The sequence below is a fragment of the Neophocaena asiaeorientalis genome, unplaced genomic scaffold (assembly GCF_003031525.2).
Source record: "Neophocaena asiaeorientalis asiaeorientalis breed wild unplaced genomic scaffold, Neophocaena_asiaeorientalis_V1.1 scaffold24, whole genome shotgun sequence".
In the NCBI taxonomy this organism is placed as follows: domain Eukaryota; kingdom Metazoa; phylum Chordata; class Mammalia; order Artiodactyla; family Phocoenidae; genus Neophocaena; species Neophocaena asiaeorientalis.
In genome coordinates this window covers 5,736,467-5,754,943 of record NW_020185317.1, presented here as the reverse complement: position 1 = coordinate 5,754,943, position 18,477 = coordinate 5,736,467, and the positions used below count along the sequence as shown (strand labels likewise).

The 18,477-nt window shown below is 35.4% G+C and overlaps 1 protein-coding gene across 1 annotated transcript; it reads right to left on the bottom strand.

Moving 5' to 3' along the window:
- Positions 1–852: 852 nt before the first annotated feature.
- MSTN (myostatin) lies at positions 853–7,639 on the bottom strand. The gene is made up of 3 exons (XM_024733638.1): positions 7,059–7,639; positions 4,840–5,213; positions 853–2,791 (listed from the first exon to the last, which is right to left on the bottom strand). Exons 1-3 carry the CDS (start codon positions 7,429–7,431, stop codon positions 2,411–2,413), a joined length of 1,128 nt encoding a protein of 375 aa, XP_024589406.1. The 5' UTR covers positions 7,432–7,639; the 3' UTR covers positions 853–2,410.
- Positions 7,640–18,477: the final 10,838 nt, after the last annotated feature.

Below are 18,477 nucleotides of genomic sequence, written 5' to 3'. Positions count from 1 at the left end.
TGGGGAGTCCTGAAACTGGGTCCTTGGAAACGGAGGGTGTTCCTTCCTCACAGTTCCCACTGTAGGGATCACGGTCCCCAGTTATTTGTGCTCCAGAGCCTAAGGTGTGTTAATGGGCCTGCTGATCCAGACTTTGAGGTCATGTATATTCATGGCCCTGGAAGAAGTATGTTCTGATATGTGCAACTGAAAAGTGGTCTTACCCCATCACCGCAGCTGGCTCCTCCCTCCACAGGGGCAACTCCCTTACAGCTCCAGCCTTGTCAGTGTTAAATATGTCAGTATCAGAATTAGAAAAAGTACTGCACTTCGTTTGTATGAGTGTAAATTGCTGTAATATATTTCATGGTTATAATAATTATAAATTATTTATTTAAGAACCATAACACTAAACAAAATTTTAATCGCCTCCCCCCTTAGACATAGTCACTGCTTTAGAGCTAAGCTATTAAATTGGCCAGGGATGGATTCTAGGCACTTTATAATTATTTTTCAATTCAGTTTGAAAATTTGTGCCCCCAAAACTCAGATAAATGTGCCAGTATCATTAAGTGCTAGGAAAAAAATGCAGTTTCCCTGTGTCCCTGTGGCTTCAGTAGAACTTGTAACTCTAGGACCATATACCCTTGCCAACTGCAATGCATTTGGAAATTGAACCTATGAAAACATATAAATAGTTTTCAGGTCAAGATAAAGAGAAATGAAACAGATGTAACTAGCCCTTGCTTTTGTATGTTTAAAGCAACTTGACCAGAACCAATTTAACAGGAATTTCACTCATGAGAAACTAGAGTAGCAGACCTAAAATTTCTAAACCAAACTTTTGTGCTAAATCATTAAACTTTTACAATAAAGTGAAAACCAAAACTCCAGAATTAATCATTATAACATAAAACTGTTGTGTCTTTCAAAAAACATGAAAACACTTTAATATAATTTATATTGTTTCTATACATTAGATGTAGGAAATAATTTTACTTAGTCATAAGTATAATGTATTTGATTAACAAAATCCTAATTTACAAAATAGAAGTAAATATATGTAGAAATATATTCATTATCAAATTATAAAATAAAATTAACAATTCTTAAGATATCATCAGTTTATTTTTCTGATTTCAGATAATAGAGTTAAATCATTTTGGTATGCTTAATAATATTTATAAGTATTAAAATAATGGAACGTTGAGATTTGAATACAATGATAGTAAACCACTGAAATTTCACTTTAACATTATACAGCCATCATGAATCCGTAAGTGAATGTTAATAATGTAAAAAAATATAAAATGATTGTAATATAACCATCTAACCATTAGCATATGGAGTTTTAAGACCACATTTAATCAGCTAATTTTCTCTGAAATATAAGCATTTGCTTTTCTGTCATACATGAAATGTCTCTGTGCCTTAATACTTAATTTGAAATGTGCTTACTGTAAAAATATACCAAAGTAAATAAAAAAGGAGACATTTATTTACAAAACAATATTGTATACATATTATATAAATGCAATTGTTTCAAAGTCTTTTTATACAATATTGATAGAATCAGTCATTTCCATTATTTCATCATAAAAACTGCAGTGTTGCAAAGGCAGGCTATAATTTTGAAATTTTGATAAAAATGAATACTTTTTGGCTGCCTTGTAAATGCAGTTTCTCCAAGTATGCTACAGAATTGAATCCAGACCTCTAGAAAAATGATTTTTCTTTCATTAAAGAAAATCCATTCCCCATTTGGAGGAGTATGAAAATGCACCTGAAGAAAGGAGAAACATTACTTTACTGAATGTATTTTATTTGATAAACCTGATAACATCAGCCATTCAGCCTACTGTATTAGCACCATTGGCATGAATTGTTAATGTACTGTATCAATCGGAATAGGAATGGGAACTTGCACATGGTGTACCATCCCTATTTTTGTGGAATCTTATCTTACCAAGTATGCTATCATACAATATAAATTCAAGTGTTTAAGGATGATTCAAATAATGGTATATAACAAGCCTGCATTTTACCAATACTACATATAGATTTTTCTGTAAATATTAAATGAAACTGTAAAGAAATAGACTTTAAAGCATACTCCTTTAATTCACCAGAACACAAGGAGAATTGCTTTCATTTACCTGCATATGTTGTGATATATATGAACATAAATGGAATTTGATCTCCAAGTTAAAAAACTCCGGAAATCATAAAACTTTTTATTGTATGATTTGTTTTGATGGTTAAATGCCAACCGTTGCATATATTCTCTCTTTTAGTTCATATACTGTAGCTTGTGCGTAAGTGACTGTAGCATGCTCTAGGCTTACAGCCTGTGGTACATAATTTCACAGTTTCAAAATTGTTGAGGGGAAGACCTTCCACTTTTTAGGAAGCTATGAAACAAGTATAAATCTCATGAGCACCCACAGCGATCTACTACCATGGCTGGAATTTTCCCATATATTATTTGTTCTTTGCCATTAAAATATAGCATATTAATTGGAGACATCTTTGTGGGAGTACAACAGGGGCCTGCTGAACCTCTGGGGTTCGCTTGGTGCACAAGATGGGTATGAGGATATTTTTGTAAAAATACAAATTCACACTCTCCAGAGCAGTAATTGGCCTTATATCTTTTAGGTGCAATAATCCAATCCCATCCAAAAGCTTCAAAATCCACAGTTAGAGGGTAACGACAGCATCGAGATTCTGTGGAGTGCTCATCACAGTCAAGTCCAAAATCTCTCCTGGATCTTTTTGGTGTGTCTGTTACCTTGACTTCTAAAAAGGGATTCTGTATGAAAAGGAAAGAAGAGTTAGTAATAGATCCTGAAACACCTTCCTACCTCAAGCAGTCGTTGTTGAAGAAAGAAACTAATCATTTTGCTTCTGCCACATTTGTTTTTATGTTTTAATGTTGCCACAGCATTAAGGAATTTTAATTTATACTAGGCTTGATACTTCCCTTATGGCTCAAAAGACTATAGCAGCAATACAGATTCCCCTGTGGTCAAATCTTTGTCCTGCTTATTCTTGTTTTCCCCAGTTTGAGTATCTGAATGCCTGGCACATAATAGATGCTCTGAAAATATTGATGGCAAGAAAGGGAGAGATGGAGCAGAAGAGAGAGGGAGGAGGGAAGAAAGGAGGAAGGGGAAAAGCTAGCTTCTCTCTTCCTGCTTGTTGGTTAAATATGGTGGCTAAATATGTCTGATGACTCCTGGAGGGATAGGTATACTCATCCATCCTCCATTCACTAGCTCTTATTCAGGGATCCTTGGATATTAATGCCAAACCAAAATAGTTACCACCCAGCACTGTACAGATTGTAATGGGAAAAAGGAAGGTAGGGTGATGAAGGTAGTGGTAGGTATATTGGGTTGGAATAACCAACTCCAAGAGAGGGAGGGACAGATTCAGAAGAAGATACGATAATATTTCCTTTATTCTTTGACTGAAAATGTTGCTGTTCAGATATTTAAACAATAATTTGCTAATCCTTCCCCCACCCCAATCTTTTCATGCATTTGAGACATTTTTCCTTTTATATGGAAAAGTCTGAGGAATACATCGTATTAACCATCTGTTTAATAATAAATAAAACCTCTGTCACATCACCAACTTTGATCATTAAAATGCTGTCTATAAAAAAGAACACATTCCTAAATAATTAATAGTAGTTTTTATCCTGTATCAAAATCAAAATAGACCTGGTAATTATTGGTATTTAAGATTATAAAAAATAATAACATGATTTTGGGAGTCAGTAACATTTTATGTACCATATTTAAAGAAAAATAGATCACTTGGAAAATTGTATAATCTCTTAAAGAATATGTTTTCATTTAAAGTAGATATGCTTACTAATTATATATTCTTTACAAACAAGACCATTTAAAAACTGAAAAGCTAACACATTGCTTACAAGTATAATCTTTTGTTGTAAATTATATCAATAAATGGAAGTAAAAGGTATGGTCACATTAAATAAGTTTTTGAAAACAGAAGTAAACACAAGCATAGATAAGCCAGAAGAGTGAGTAACTCTAAATTTATACTAGGTTTTAAATGGTTTTTATTAATTTTTATAATATATAAGGCATTGTCTTCTGTTTGACCTGATATTAAATTAGTTGGCATTAGCTAAGTAAACTCTTGCAGAAGAATAGTAAGACAGTTCAGAAATAAGCTTGTTGGTACAGGTTAACTACCCTGAAATTTTAAATTTTATTAGGGGTAATTCACAGAGTAATCCACATATACATCAGTGCATTAACAGCCTAGAAAATAAGGAACATTTATCTTGAGGGATCTTAAATATATGTAATAGCATATAAGTCTAAACATATTGTATTTAGTTAGTTGCTATAATTAAAAGCATTTTATTTCAATTATAATTTTTAGAGTTTATTATTTTCCACTTTATTAAGCCATAAAAAATGTTAACACCTTTGGCACTCTTCTAGGGAAAAAAATGTTTTTTTGGGTATGTCCTAGAATCCACTATGAAGACTTCATGTTTTTATTTATATAATCATATAGCACATCAATGAAAAGCACTTTATATTTCATTCCCAATTCAAAAGAATTCCTTAAGAAGTTAAGGACTATGGTGTAACTTTTTTCTTTAAGTCCTCATGCAAACTAAAAGTATCAAGAGAGTGTTTCATAGGATATGAAATTGGACACCTACTTTTATTGGGTACAGGGCTACCATCGGGGTAAGATACCTTTGTCCAGCTTATGAGCATAGGAAATTGGTAGTTGTTTTCCACTACTATTCATTCACATTATGAATAAAAACATAAGGTTTTTAGAATGTTATTTTCAGTAATCACTTACCAGCCCATCTTCTCCTGGTCCTGGGAAGGTTACAGCAAGATCATGACCATTCTCATCTAAAGCTTTGATTTCAATGCCTAAGTTGGATTCAGGTTGTTTGAGCCAATTTTGCAACACTGTCTTCACATCAATGCTCTGCCAAATACCAGTGCCTGGGTTCATGTCAAGTTTCAGAGATCGGATTCCAGTATACCTTGTACCGTCTTTCATGGGTTTGATGAGTCTCAGGATTTGCACAAACACTGTTGTAGGAGTCTTGACTGGCCTCAGATATATCCACAGTTGGGCCTTTACTACTTTATTGTATTGTATTTTAGAGCTAAATTTAAAGAAGCAACATTTGGGTTTTCCTTCCACTTGCATTAGAAGATCAGCTATAAATGAATAAGAAAAAAAAAGAGTTACTGAAATCATTTTTCATGACAGATGCATAAACTCCTCCATATTAATCAATGAGCATGTTTATTGGAATAATGTGTGCACATTTAGTCTTTTAAAATGAAAAAAAATATGTAGAATTTCATTCATAACTCAGAAAACTATCAGATAAAATAATTACTATAGCTTTTCAGATTTTCTTAGATGTATGTTTTTTCAGCTGTTTAGGAGGAACCTACTTCCTCTCCGGAGAACTGTGGACTAAGGAAAATTCTATTAAGGAATGAAAAGTGGATGAAATTTTAAGATGATGATGATTAGAGAGAACAAGAGAAACTGTGGAGGAACATCCACTTAGAATTCTTTGGGAATCTGAGTAGTTACACTTACTGAGCAGCTGTACCAATCAGTCTGGAAGAAGGAACCCTTCCCCCAGGCCTGAATTACCTGGGGACAAGACACTGAGCAACTGAGCCTCAGGAATTAGTAGAAAATATAGTACATCTGTTATGTTTGGGTGCTGGGATAGTCTTTTAAAGGAACAAAACTAGCAGGTAAGTAGCACCAAAATCTAAATGTTGCATTCAGGCTATCTCAAAACTTAGAAAACACTGTCTTTAGGGCCAGGCTGTCATTGTAAGCAGAAGCACTTAGAAATTTCTTTCCTTTTGGTTTTCCAAGATTGTTTATAAATAAGGCAAATCTACTCCAGGATTATCTGATAGCACAGTCTTAAAGGAAAATTATTCGTTGCATTATAACCTAATTACTTAATAAGAAAAACAGTATTTTGAAACTGTTTTGAGTCCAGTTTAAAGTGGGTAAGCCACTCTATAAAGCAAGATCACAGACATATGGCACAAAACTCTTTCTTGTCATGCCTTCTCTGTTAAGGTGCCTGTCCCGCTTTCCTTGAGTATAGTTTTGAACTGCCTGCAACAGGAATGGTATGACGTATATTATCTTCAAGAAGCAATGTAGATACTACAGGTAATAGTCCTCCCTCCTATGAAGAGTAAAATAATACTTTAGGAGGTTATTAAGCATGTGCCTGCCTGGAAATATGCAGATCGGGTACTTTCAACAATAGTACCATGGTCAAGGTATAAGTGGGACTTTGTGAGCCATAGCCTACTCAATTAAAATGTTTATTTCTTAGCATTTTCTGATAATTAGCTCATGATTATTATTATGCTATGTTTACTTCATCATTGCTCTTAGTAATACATTAAATTTATAAAAAATATTTTTTCATATTTTCCAGTGTTGTAATAGCTTTCAAAATTAGGTAACTCTAATTTGTGAAGAACATAAAAACACTGTGAGAAATAGTTTTGAATAACAGAAGTCATTCTAGGTGTTCAGCAAATGCCCACATAGGCTTCAACATCTACAAATTTCTTTCCGGTTCTCTTTATTATGAAAAAACCTGTTATTATAAATGCATATTTCAGACAACCGAATGAAGTTATGAAATTTCATGTAGTTAAAAAATTTCAAGTTTTTCACATTGCTTGTAGTATCTCCCAATCCTTACCTTGGTGGTATTAAGCTGTGAAAGCATAAGCATGTTATAGTTGTCACATTAAACTGTATAACATTAATGCTATGCAAGCATTTTATTTTTAGCCTTTTAGCTCTCTAAGGAAACAAATTATGCAGCAGCTTTCAGTCTCATTAGTATATTTCTCATGAAATCTTGAAAAAAAAGAAACTCTTTTCCCTCCTACTTAAATACAAGCCAACAGCTTGTTAAAAGAGCCTGAAAATAGATCGGTTTCTCATAAACACTAGAACAACAGTCAGCAGAACTGTTGCTCTACACTAATAGGACTACTCACACTCTGTGGGCATGGTAATGACCGTTTCCGTCGTAGCGTGGTAATCATCATCTTCCAAGGAGCCGTCACTGCTGTCATCTCTCTGGACATCGTACTGATCAATCAGTTCCCGGAGTGGAGGAGCTTTGGGCAAAAGTTGTCTTATAGCATCTTTGCTGATGTTAGGAGCTGTTTCCAGGCGAAGTTTACTGAGGATTTGGATTTTTATGGCTTCTAGTCTTGAGGATTTAGTGTTTTGTCTCCACATACATGCATTACACAGCCCCTCTTTTTCCACATTTTCCTTTTGCTCGCTGTTCTCATTCAGATCCACTGGACCAGCAACAATCAGCATAAATAGGTAAATACAAACATAGATTTGCAGTTTTTGCATGATTTTAAAATCAATACAATCTTTTCCCTTGTTCTTATTTCTTCCTTTTACTTTTCTTTTGCTTTTGAGTAATGCCAAGCAAAATGTTAATGCCTGCACAGTCTGAGAGACAACTTGCCACACCAGTGAATCTTTTATACTGTATTCCAAGTGGCTTTTTATATTCCAACTTTGATGAGACAAGTGTCGTCAGGATCTATGATTGGCTCTTGCTCCACAATGAATCTCGCTGTCAGAGGTTAAAACCCTGTCTGTCACAAGTCACCAAACAGTATTTTGTTACAGTCAAGGGTGAGCTGATTCATTTGACTACTTCATAAAAGAAATAAATCTACAAATAATGAAAGATATATGTGACATTTGAAAAATTAAAATCTATTTTAACAATAATATAAACTACACTTAGATCTTGTTCATCTTTATATGTGAAACTTTAAAATTATAATTAAATAAGTAAATCTTAATTTACACTTCATACTTAAAAAGTTGAAATGTCTTTTCCTCAAAAAATAAAATGATTTTATATTATTTAGGCAAGGATTTGAAGTAAAAGGATTTTATTTGTTGTAGTAAATTATTTTTAGTACTGTGTAATTAGGGAAATACAGATTTAAATTTTAAATTTAAAATAGTGCTACTAGTAAAAGATTTTTGGCTATAATTTGAGAAACTTGTTTTCCTGAATAAATTCTTAACACATAATGAAAATCATACTTACTTTAATATTAAACTGCTCATGAAATTATTTTTAAATAATTTAATATCTTTTATTCATATGAAAATTGTGTTCAGTTTTTGACTGATTACTATTATTTCCTATCCCAAAGTTGCAGATTAATATTGCTCTGAGGATGTGTTTTTTCGTTGTTTATTACCAAGAGGATAATGTCAGCTATCTAAACTTAGAATAAGCTTAGAAGAACTTAGAGTAAGCTTAGAAGAACTTAGAATAAGCTTAAGATAATGAATTTTATGACTGGTAATGAAGTTTTCCTCAGATTTCCAGTGGTAAAAGAAAAACCGTAGTATCTACTCTCTATAAATTATATCCAAATATTGTGGACACATAAAAGGAAAGGAGCACCATAATAAAGGGTGCCCATTTTTCTATTTCCCGATACTGTGCTAGGTTTGCACCCCTTTGCCAGTTTCTCATTTGACCAGAGGGCAGACACCTGGCAGGGATTTGGGGTAAGGTCTGGGAGCAGAGAATAGAGCTTTTTGTTCTCTAATTTTAAGTGGCCTCTGTAGGGATCAAACTCTCAACCTTAGCTTTGGGAGCCACAAGATCTAATCAAATGAACTATTAAAAAGCTAAACAAACATAGCCAGCGAGAAACAAGAAGCTGTTTCTAGGCCACAGGAGATTTATTCTTCCTACTTCTTTTGGGGAAGCTAAGGACTCCTGAGAGAGTTAATCCGTTACTTTTTTTTCCAAGAGAATGCAGCGGTTCATATCAAATATTCATTTTTTTAGGTCACTACTTTTGCACATTGTACACTAATTTACTGCCTCAGTGCACTAAAATGCAACTCAGTAGCCTGAAAAGTTAATGCATTTTCATCAAATTCTTAAGAGGTATCTACATCTCTTGAGAAAAAATGGCCTTACATAATGCATTAGATTTGCCCATCATTAAAGATTAAGGAAAACCAGACACAAACCAGATGCCCTGAAAGATTTCAGATATTGTTTGTTGTGGAGCAGTATTAGATCAGGCTTATAAAGTTTTATTTGTTTGGTAAATTTATTTTTCAGCATATAAATCTTTGTAATGTTATAATGATTGTAACATATGCTTCTATATACTTCTGAGTAAATCAAATCTTTTTTTTTTTTTTAACTCTATTAGAATTGCATAGCAGTTGGGACCTCAGGTTCTGCAGTCAGATAGACCTGAGTTCAAATCTCAAGTTTGCCACTTCTAACTATGTAATAATGGATGAGATACTTAACTTCTCTAACCTTCAGTTTCCTCATAGAGTTTTGGAGGGGATGTAATTCAATAATACACGTAAATTGCTGAGTATTCTGCCTGTCACACAGTAAGTGATTGATAACTAGTACTTGAGCACTTGGTCTTTGTTTCATGCAGAGGGGTTTGAGATTATGCTTAAATTTATCCTCCATATGAACTAGAACTGCTTCAGTTTGTAGCTGCCAATTACCCATTCACGTAGGCTAGCTCTCTAGTAAAATGTTCTAAGGCAGCCCTATCACAAGGCACATTTCAGCTGTTTATTCTTACTACCTGGAATAGAGGAAACAAAGGTCGTCATTTCCACATGGTCGATGCTCATTACTCACGGATTCCATGTTTGCAAATTTGTCTCATTGCTGAAACTTATTTTTTACTCTGTAATCAATACTCATAGCGCTTTTATAGTCATTCACGCACATGCACAGAGCAGCAAAAAATTTGAGGCTTCCAACACACAGGATCCCAGTTCAGGTCAACCAAGGCAATTCTCTGCCTTGTTTCAGCACTCATGCTTAATAAGTGCCCTTTTTGCAATCTATATAGCACCATTTTTTTTCACATTTTTGCATGGTTTTTTTGGGGTGATTCTGCTGTTCAAAGTGGCCCCCAAGCATAGTGCTGAAGTGCTGTGCTCCTAGGCACAGGGAGGCTGTGATGAAAAGTGAATAGAATGGTGGTTGCCAAGGACTGGAGGAGGGGTGGGGTGCGATGGACGAAAGCCACTGTTCAATAGATACAGAGTTTTAAATTGGGAAGATCAAAAAGTTCTGGCAATGGCTGTTGCTCATGGTAGCACAACAGTGTAAATGTACTTAATGCCACTGAACTGTACAGTTAAAAGTGGTTAAATAGTCAATTTTGTTATGTGTATTTTACCACAATTGTTGAAAAAGAAGGTTGTGATAGAACTTTGGGAAAAAATTTCCTTATGGAAAAATATGTGTGTTATGTAAGCTTTGTTCAGGCTTCAGTTATAGGGCTTTTGGCTGTGAATCCAATGTTAATGAATCAGCAATATATATTAACTAAGATATTTTAAAACAGAAATGCACCTAAAACAAGGTTATATATTGATTGGTTGACGAAAATGTGACCAGATGCTGACAGGATGTAACCTTGTGTTTCCCCTAGGAGCAGTGGCTCAGTAATCACTCATTCAGTGTCGGCAGTGACTTGATAGAACGTAATTACTACGAATATTGAGAATCAACTATATTCAATCAACGCCTCTAGACATCAGTAATGAATGAGTTAAGAGGTCCTCAAGAAGTTTCAAGAACATGTACGCCTTCTCCAGTGTCAGTGACAGCAACCTTCCCAAGGCCCCAGAGCAGGAAGGTTCGCCAGCAGTAGGAACCTTCACCGTGGTCTGACTGCTGGAGGTCTGGCTTTGGCTGCTTTCATGAAGACAGGACTGTGTCATTAGGATGAGTGAGTAGAGAATTCCTTCTAGTTGTTGGGAGGGCATGGCCGACCAGCTTATTGGCTTTGTCTTAGGTTTGCCATCTTTGAAAGCAGTTTCTCACAGGAGTCAATTTAGGTGGCCAGTTCACCTCTTCACAAGACTTGTATTTTTCTTTCCCACTGTGCTTCTTTGTACTGGGTGGGCCTTACATTTCTGTAACCATAAGTAACGTAAGAAGCAAACTTCTCTCTTCTCTCTTACAAATACCAGGGGGGATGTTTCAAAACAACTTTGAGAGTACAAGGCATATTTCCCAAAAAACATTTATGGTTTTACTCTTTGCAGTCTGGGAACTACTGAGTGCATTAACGTAAAAGCTTGCCAGAAGTTTAATGATGTGGCCAAAGAAAGGAGGAGACTAGGAATTAGAATAAGAATGAATCATGAAAACTTCAACTCTGCTGTGGGAAAAAACCAGAAAGTTGTATTTTATCTGATCACTCTTGCCACTTCCTTGTGATGATAGCCCTTTGGTAACACACTGTTCTGATTATGCTTAAGGCCAGAAAAAAATTGTCTAGTGCTCAACTCACATGACAGCATGAGAGAGGTAGTCATCTCACAGTGGCAATACCTGATTATCCATGCTTTCAATAGATTACAGAACAAAAATGAACAAAAACAAAAGCATCCTTGAGCCAGGGAGTAACAGTATAGGAGTAGCAGACAGGAGATCTGGAATATAGTTGCAGATTTGTTGCTGACATTTTATGTGACCTTGAATAAGTCATTTGGCAAAGCCTTCACTTATGAATGCATGTATGCATGTATATATGTACTGTGGACCCTTGGACAACACGGGTTTGACCTGAGAGGGTCCACTTATATGCACATTTTTCGCTAAATGTGTACTACGGTACTATACCATCTGTAGTTGGTTGAATCCTCAGATGCAAGAACCTTGGATACAGAGGGCTAACTGTAAAGTTATATGCAGATTTCCAACTGGAAGATCAGTTGGCACTCCTAACCCCTGCGCTGCTTGAGTGTTAACTGTATTAATTCATTTATTATTTTATGAACCATTCTAATGCCTGTTGTGTGCCTGGTACCATGCTAGACTCTGAGGAGAAAGCAGTGAGCCAGACAGAAACAGTCACTGTCTTCGTGAAGCCTACAATCTAGTCTCTTCAATATAAAACAGGAAGAAATTTGATGAGCTGTGCCATTTAACTTGAGGTGTATCACCTAAAACAGTAGTTCTCAGACTTCTTGGTCTCAAGATTCCTTTACTCTGAAAAGTTATTTAGGATCCTCAAAAGCTTTTGTTTGTGTGGGTCATATCTATCAATATTTAACATATTATAAATTAAAAATGAGAAATGTTAGAATACAGATACATGCAAGCATATATTCTATTTGCTGACAAAGTGATGATGCCGTCACATATCACGGAGCCTCCGGAAAAACCCCACTATACATATAGGAAAAAATGAGAGTAGCAAGAAAATATTAGCATTGTTATGAAAATAGTTTTTACTCCACAGACTCTCTGAAAGGGTCTTCACTCCAGGGATCCCCAGACCACACTTTCCCCCAAAGTAATACATTTTATATTGCTTCAATTGAATTTTTTTCCCCTCTAACTTGAAGTCCTCTCATCTTAATATCTATAGTTGTACTTTTTTTTTTTGTGGTACGTGGGCCTCTCACTGTTGTGGCCTCTCCCGCTGTGGAGCATAGGCTCCAGACGCTCAGGCTGAGCGGCCATGGCTCACGGGCCTAGCCGCTTCGCGGCATGTGGGATCCTCCCAGACCGGGGCACGAACCCGTGTCCCCTGCATTGACAGGCGGACTTTCAACCACTGCGCCACCAGGGAAGCCCCTATGGTTGTACTTTTAATGAGACCTCAAACATGGTTATTTTTAGACACTGTATTTATTTACTGGTATATAATTATTGCCAAGAGCAGAAATATAAATTTTATTGTTTTATAATCACCAAATACTAACTTGTAGGTTCTCTAGAGGACATTTGCACAACATTTGTCAGTTCTAGGGTGTAGGCTGCAATCTGGTCTTGAGGGATTTCTTTAGTTGGTTTTCAGGTCAGTCTTGAGGTGATAACATTCATATTATGGCAGTGTGTCATAATAATGTCCCAGTTAACAAAACGTTTGCATTCCATTGTCCTTTAGAGGAAAACTTCAAAATGTGCTTTCTCTCTTCCTTCCTTTCCAAAGTGGGAACTCTAGTTTATTCATTATATATTTGAAATACAAAGAATAAAAATTAAGTTATAATTTTGCTTCCTCTTTTTTCCATTGAAAAGAGACTAGACTCAAAAGACTTAGTGTTAATTATATAGATTAATACAATTCTCAAATGTGTTTAGTGATAACTGAACCAATAAATGAATGAATGTCTCCTTATATACAAGAAAGTTCGACTTTCTAATTTTTCAGTAGGTATAGTTTTATATTCATAATATATTGTTATGTTTATATTTATAGACTTTCTAAATGGCTCTTGTTGTGTTTTCGGGTTACTCTCTGGTTCATAACATTTCTATTGGTTTCCCTCTTACTTGCCCTCGTAGAGAGTACCAGTACTGGGAGGTCCCTGTGTGTCCTTGCCACCTCCAGCAGTTCTGTGCTAGCGCACCGAACACTCGAACATTCCGCTGGAACTTTTGCATTCAATGATCTGTGACTATGCAGAGGCACTGTGTAGCTATTAACAAGACCTTGCTAGGGAGTGACCATGCTTGCTGTGATACCACTATTTAAGACTACCAGAGCCCTTACCCAACACAGGTTCTATTTAGTTCAAATTGAGTCAAAAGCAGCCAGAGAGCAGAAAAGAAATCTCAAAAGGGAAGTGTGTGTGTGTGTGTGTGTGTCTGTGTGTGTGTGTCTGTGTGTGTGTGTCTCTGTAGGCAAGGCAAAGGCCGAACAATCTTCTTGGCCTTGACCCAGTAGGGAGACTGAACTGATTATACGTGTTACAGTCTCCTCCTTATCCATATTCTTTGTTGTAAAGTACTCCTTCTCTCCCTGCTTTCTCCTTATACCAGCAGGAAGGCATTTTCCCCTGAAACTGGGATAGAGTTTATTGCCTCAGTTTACCCCAAGGCATAGCTCCTTGAATAGCCAACCCAGGTGGGCCAGAAATCAACCTATTTCCCAGAATGTTCTTTCCAACCAACCTTAGCTTCCCAGGGGTGTCTATGAGTTCCATAAGTAATTTCAAAATGTATACTTAGTTTTTAAAATTAATTTTTATTGGAGTATAGTTGACTTACAATGGTGTGTTAGTTTCTGCTGTACAGCAAAGTGAATCAGTTATACATATACATATATCCACTATTTTTTAGATTCTGTTCCTGTATAGGTCATTACAGAGTATTGAGTAGAGTTCCCTGTGCTATACAGTAGATTCTTACTAGTTATCTATTTTATATATAGTAGTGTGTATATGTCAATCCAAATCTCCCAATTTATCCCTCCCCGCCCTTTCCCCCTTGATAACCATAAGTTAGTTTTCTACATCTGTGACTCTTTCTGTTTTGTAAATAGGTTCATTTGTATCATTTATAAAACCTAGTTTTTGATGTATATTCTGGATCATTCAGATAACCACCTTATATTTTTGATGTCTTCATTTTATACAGTGGCTACAAATACAATGTCTACAGTGTTATTTTCAAAAGTGTTTACAATTGAGTTTTCTACTATACTCAAGTTGGCTTCAAGTGTCATCTAAAGTGATAGGGGTTGACTTTTATCTATGAGAGTTCTCGAAAAAATTGTTTTTCCTTGAGAATGAATCTTTACATTATTCAATCTTTGAGGACCTGGCTCAAATAAATTCTTTATTCTATTAATAGAAAGTAAGCATAGCTACTTAAGTCCTTTGCCCAAAGGCAGTGGCTGGTGTCTGGAAAAAGCCCGTGATTCACTAATTTTAGCCCCTTTTACTGGACTTGAATTTTATTTTTGTTTTTGTTGAATGTACATGCAGTGAGATAGCATGCAGGGATGTCTCAGATTCCTTGATATAATATATAGCAGTCTCTAGTTGGGCTTTCAAATTTGCTACACCTATATGCTCACTTTTTTTTTTTTTTTTGGTACGCGGGCCTCTCACTGCCGCAGCCTCTTCCATTGTGGAGCACAGGCTCCGGACGCGCAGGACGCGCAGGCTCAGCGGCCATGGCCCACGGGCCCAGCCACTCCGCGGCATGTGGGATCCTCCCGGACCGGGGCACGAACCCGTGTCCCCTGCATCGGCAGGTGAACTCTCAACCACTGCGCCACCAGGGAAGCCCCTACATGCTCACTTTTGGTCTACACTTCCACACCATTGCCCACCTCTCTGGATTAAGAAGGCACAGAAACTTCTGCCTGCAGTTATACATTTGTCCCCGAGTTTAATGAAGTAAAATTTTAAAAATTTACAAATGAGAAACTGAGTATAAGAAGTTCATTTTCATTATTTTTGATGACTGATTTCCTTCATGATGGTTTTATTTATCTTAGAACAAGCACATGGTTTCTGGAGCAGGTGACAATATAGATTGAATTGGCACAATTACACCTTTAGTTTTGAAATATTTACCCTCCCTTATTATTAAGATAAGCCTTCAAGCAAACAACCACTCCCCAAGAGAAAATCTTGCAATTTTCAGGGTTTTGTTCTGGGGGAACTTTGGAAACCATTGACTCAATACAGAATATGTTTCAGCACATAAAAAAAAATGTTTTAATTTGTTTTAGATTTAGATTTTAAAGTCTTAAAACACTTTAAAAAAATTAACTCCCTCTTTACTCAGTTAGTGACTTGGAAGTAGTGATAGCCATGAAAGAATTCAGTTCTTTTCAAGAGTATTCAGAAAATGTTTTCTTATTTCCTTGGAATTGCCTAAAGCATTGTTTTTCTTAATTCGCAGAAGATTGGCTTTCAGAGGCATTCTGTTTCCAAATTCTTTGTAAATTCCTAGAAAGACCTCTCTAAAAATTGATTCATTTGTTTATTTATTCATTTATTTGTTCATTAAACATTTACTGAGCACCTGGTTTGTGATAGAGACTATGCCAAGAACTAGAGACAGGGAAAAAAAAGATGCTTTTTGTCTAAGGAAAAAAAAATTGAATTTTAGTAGATTATCATATCTAATGTACTCCTGAACAGATGGAGAAACTGAGGTCCAGAGAAAGGTTACATGACTTAAATTAGAATTAAATTAAAAACAATTTATTTGATTCACAAAGGCAATTTGCATTGAAATACTTTGGAAGCACCAGTACTTCTCTTATATTGAGTTAGGAAGTTTTTTAATATTCTAAAATTAACAAATAGGGTCAGTGCCCAATTTCCTGGGTCAACGCCACAGTGGTGCCCTTTGTTCTTGGACCCAGTCCATAGCCTGGCTTGGCAACTGAAAGACCCAGTGACCTGAGTTTGGCAATTAGTGTAGGGGTTTTAGTGTCTACTGACTAAAAGTACTTTGTATACCCATTTGCTCAGATATTAGGGGTTAGCCTTTTGTTACAGAACATTACTACTTCTGTCAAACTCATTTTTCGCTATTTTGAATTATATATTTACATTCTTGAAATTTTAAATTAATAAGTCAGAAGTTTTTAGTAATTTTAACTATAAAAAGTTCCTTCTGACTTTCTTATTGGTTTAAAAATAGATACAATCTTGAATTACAGTAAAAACATTGTCATTTAATGTGAATGTCCATAAACATGAACATTCTGGCCCCTGCTGGGAGCTCTAAGAACTACATCACCTGTACTATCAATTTTTCTAAGGGACTTTGGGTTAAACCTTGAATTCAGTTTTATATATCTTCCCTCTTTTTTTTATAACATCCCAGAATTTACTGATAAAATCCATAAGTAAGGCATTACTATTATTAAGAATCAAAATCTGTGTTAAATATTGGACATTTTTACATGTACAATGAATTTATATCCACTGTAATACAATCAAATATTCTACCTTAATTTTAAATATGAATAAATCTAATATTTTCCATCATCACTCAGACTCAGAGGAGAAATCCAATGAGAGAACAGGTAAAATTTATTTATTTATTTATATTGGGGTAAAGTTGTTTTACAGTGTTGTGTTAGTTTGTACTGTACAGCGAAGTGGAGTTCCCTGTGCCATACAGCAGGTTCTTATTAGTTATCAGTTTTATACATATTAATGTATATATGTCAATCCCAATCTCCCAATTCCCGCCCCCCCCCTGCCCCACTCCGCGCTGCTTTCCCCTCTTGGTATCCATCGGTTTGGAGAACAGGTGAAATTTAAATACTTGATAAAATGTGGTAAAGACTCTGCTTAGAATTTCATTTCATCAAATATTTATTTAACACTCACTGTTTGGTTGTGGGTAGGCGCTGAGTATATTTATGTACAACATTGCCCTACCCCTAGGAGTAGGGTACCCCTAGGAGGAGTGGGTAATAGTTATAAACAGCACTTGAGCAAGTGCAAAGTTATGGAATAGAGTATGGACTAAGGGCCAAACCAACCGTTTCTTGGGTGTAGCTGGAATGGTAGGTACATGGGATACTTACTAGTACAAAGTGGAGAATAAATAGGAGACTGGAAACAAGATTATAAAACCTCCCCTCTCCAAAACCTATGAATAAATAAACACATTTGCCAGCCAGTAACTATGAGCTCTCTGACTTTGGACAAATTAGGAAACCTTCATTTCCTCATCTGCAAAATGGAAATGTTAGTCAAGTTGTGAGGACTACATGAGATAATAGTGTAAAGTACCAAGAACAGTGCCTGGTGCCAAGTAAGTGCTTAATATATACTAAATATTAAAATCATTATCAACATCTAATAACAATAATACCAGTAGTGCCTAACAATATTCATATCACTAATACTGATTTGTATTAGATATGTTTTTTAAATTGAAACTTTATAAATTTAACTTTTGTAAAGGGAGGAATGGGTATATATGATGTACACAAAGGAAGATCTAAAGCAAAATGACTAGAAAACTAGAGAGAAAAAAGTGTGAAAAGGTCTGCCAAACAAATGCTAACAAAAAGAAAGCTGGGGTCATGATATTAGTCAGACAGGATGACATTTAAGGCAGAAAGTATAATACAAGATGAAGGAGGAAGTGTTATGATGGTAAAGGGTCTGCAGAAAGGATATTCCTTTAATAAATCTTAAAGCACTGAATAATATTATACTAAAAATACATGAAGAAAAACTTCAGAACTACAAGAAAGATGATCAGAAACAAAATAGTAGTGGCCTAATTTAATTCACTTCATAAATCCAGCCATCAAAAGTTGGTAAGGATGTATCTGAACAGTGAAGTCAGTGAGGTTGATGAACTAGATGAAATAGATATCCTGTTAACTGAAAATCGGTCTTATTTTTAAAAGCTCATGAAACATTTACCAAATTGACTATACATTGGCCTGCATACACACACACACACACACACACACACACACACACACACACACACACACACCTCAATTAATTCCAAAAATTAGAAATAATCCAGACCACATTTTCTGAAAACCATGAAATTTAACAAAAAATGAATGACCAAAATAAAAATGAACATCTCCACTACTTGGAAATATGAAAACTATTTAAAAC

Bases quoted from the DNA above. Each gene is read 5' to 3' on its own strand.
- MSTN (XM_024733638.1), bottom strand. From the start codon at position 7,431: ATGCAAAAACTGCAAATCTATGTTTGTATTTACCTATTTATGCTGATT. The intron at 5,214-7,058 runs GTGAGTAGTCCT...ATTCATTTATAG, and splicing joins CATTACCATGCCCACAGAGT to CTGATCTTCTAATGCAAGTG. The intron at 2,792-4,839 runs GTAAGTGATTAC...CTTTTCATACAG, and splicing joins GACCAGGAGAAGATGGGCTG to AATCCCTTTTTAGAAGTCAA.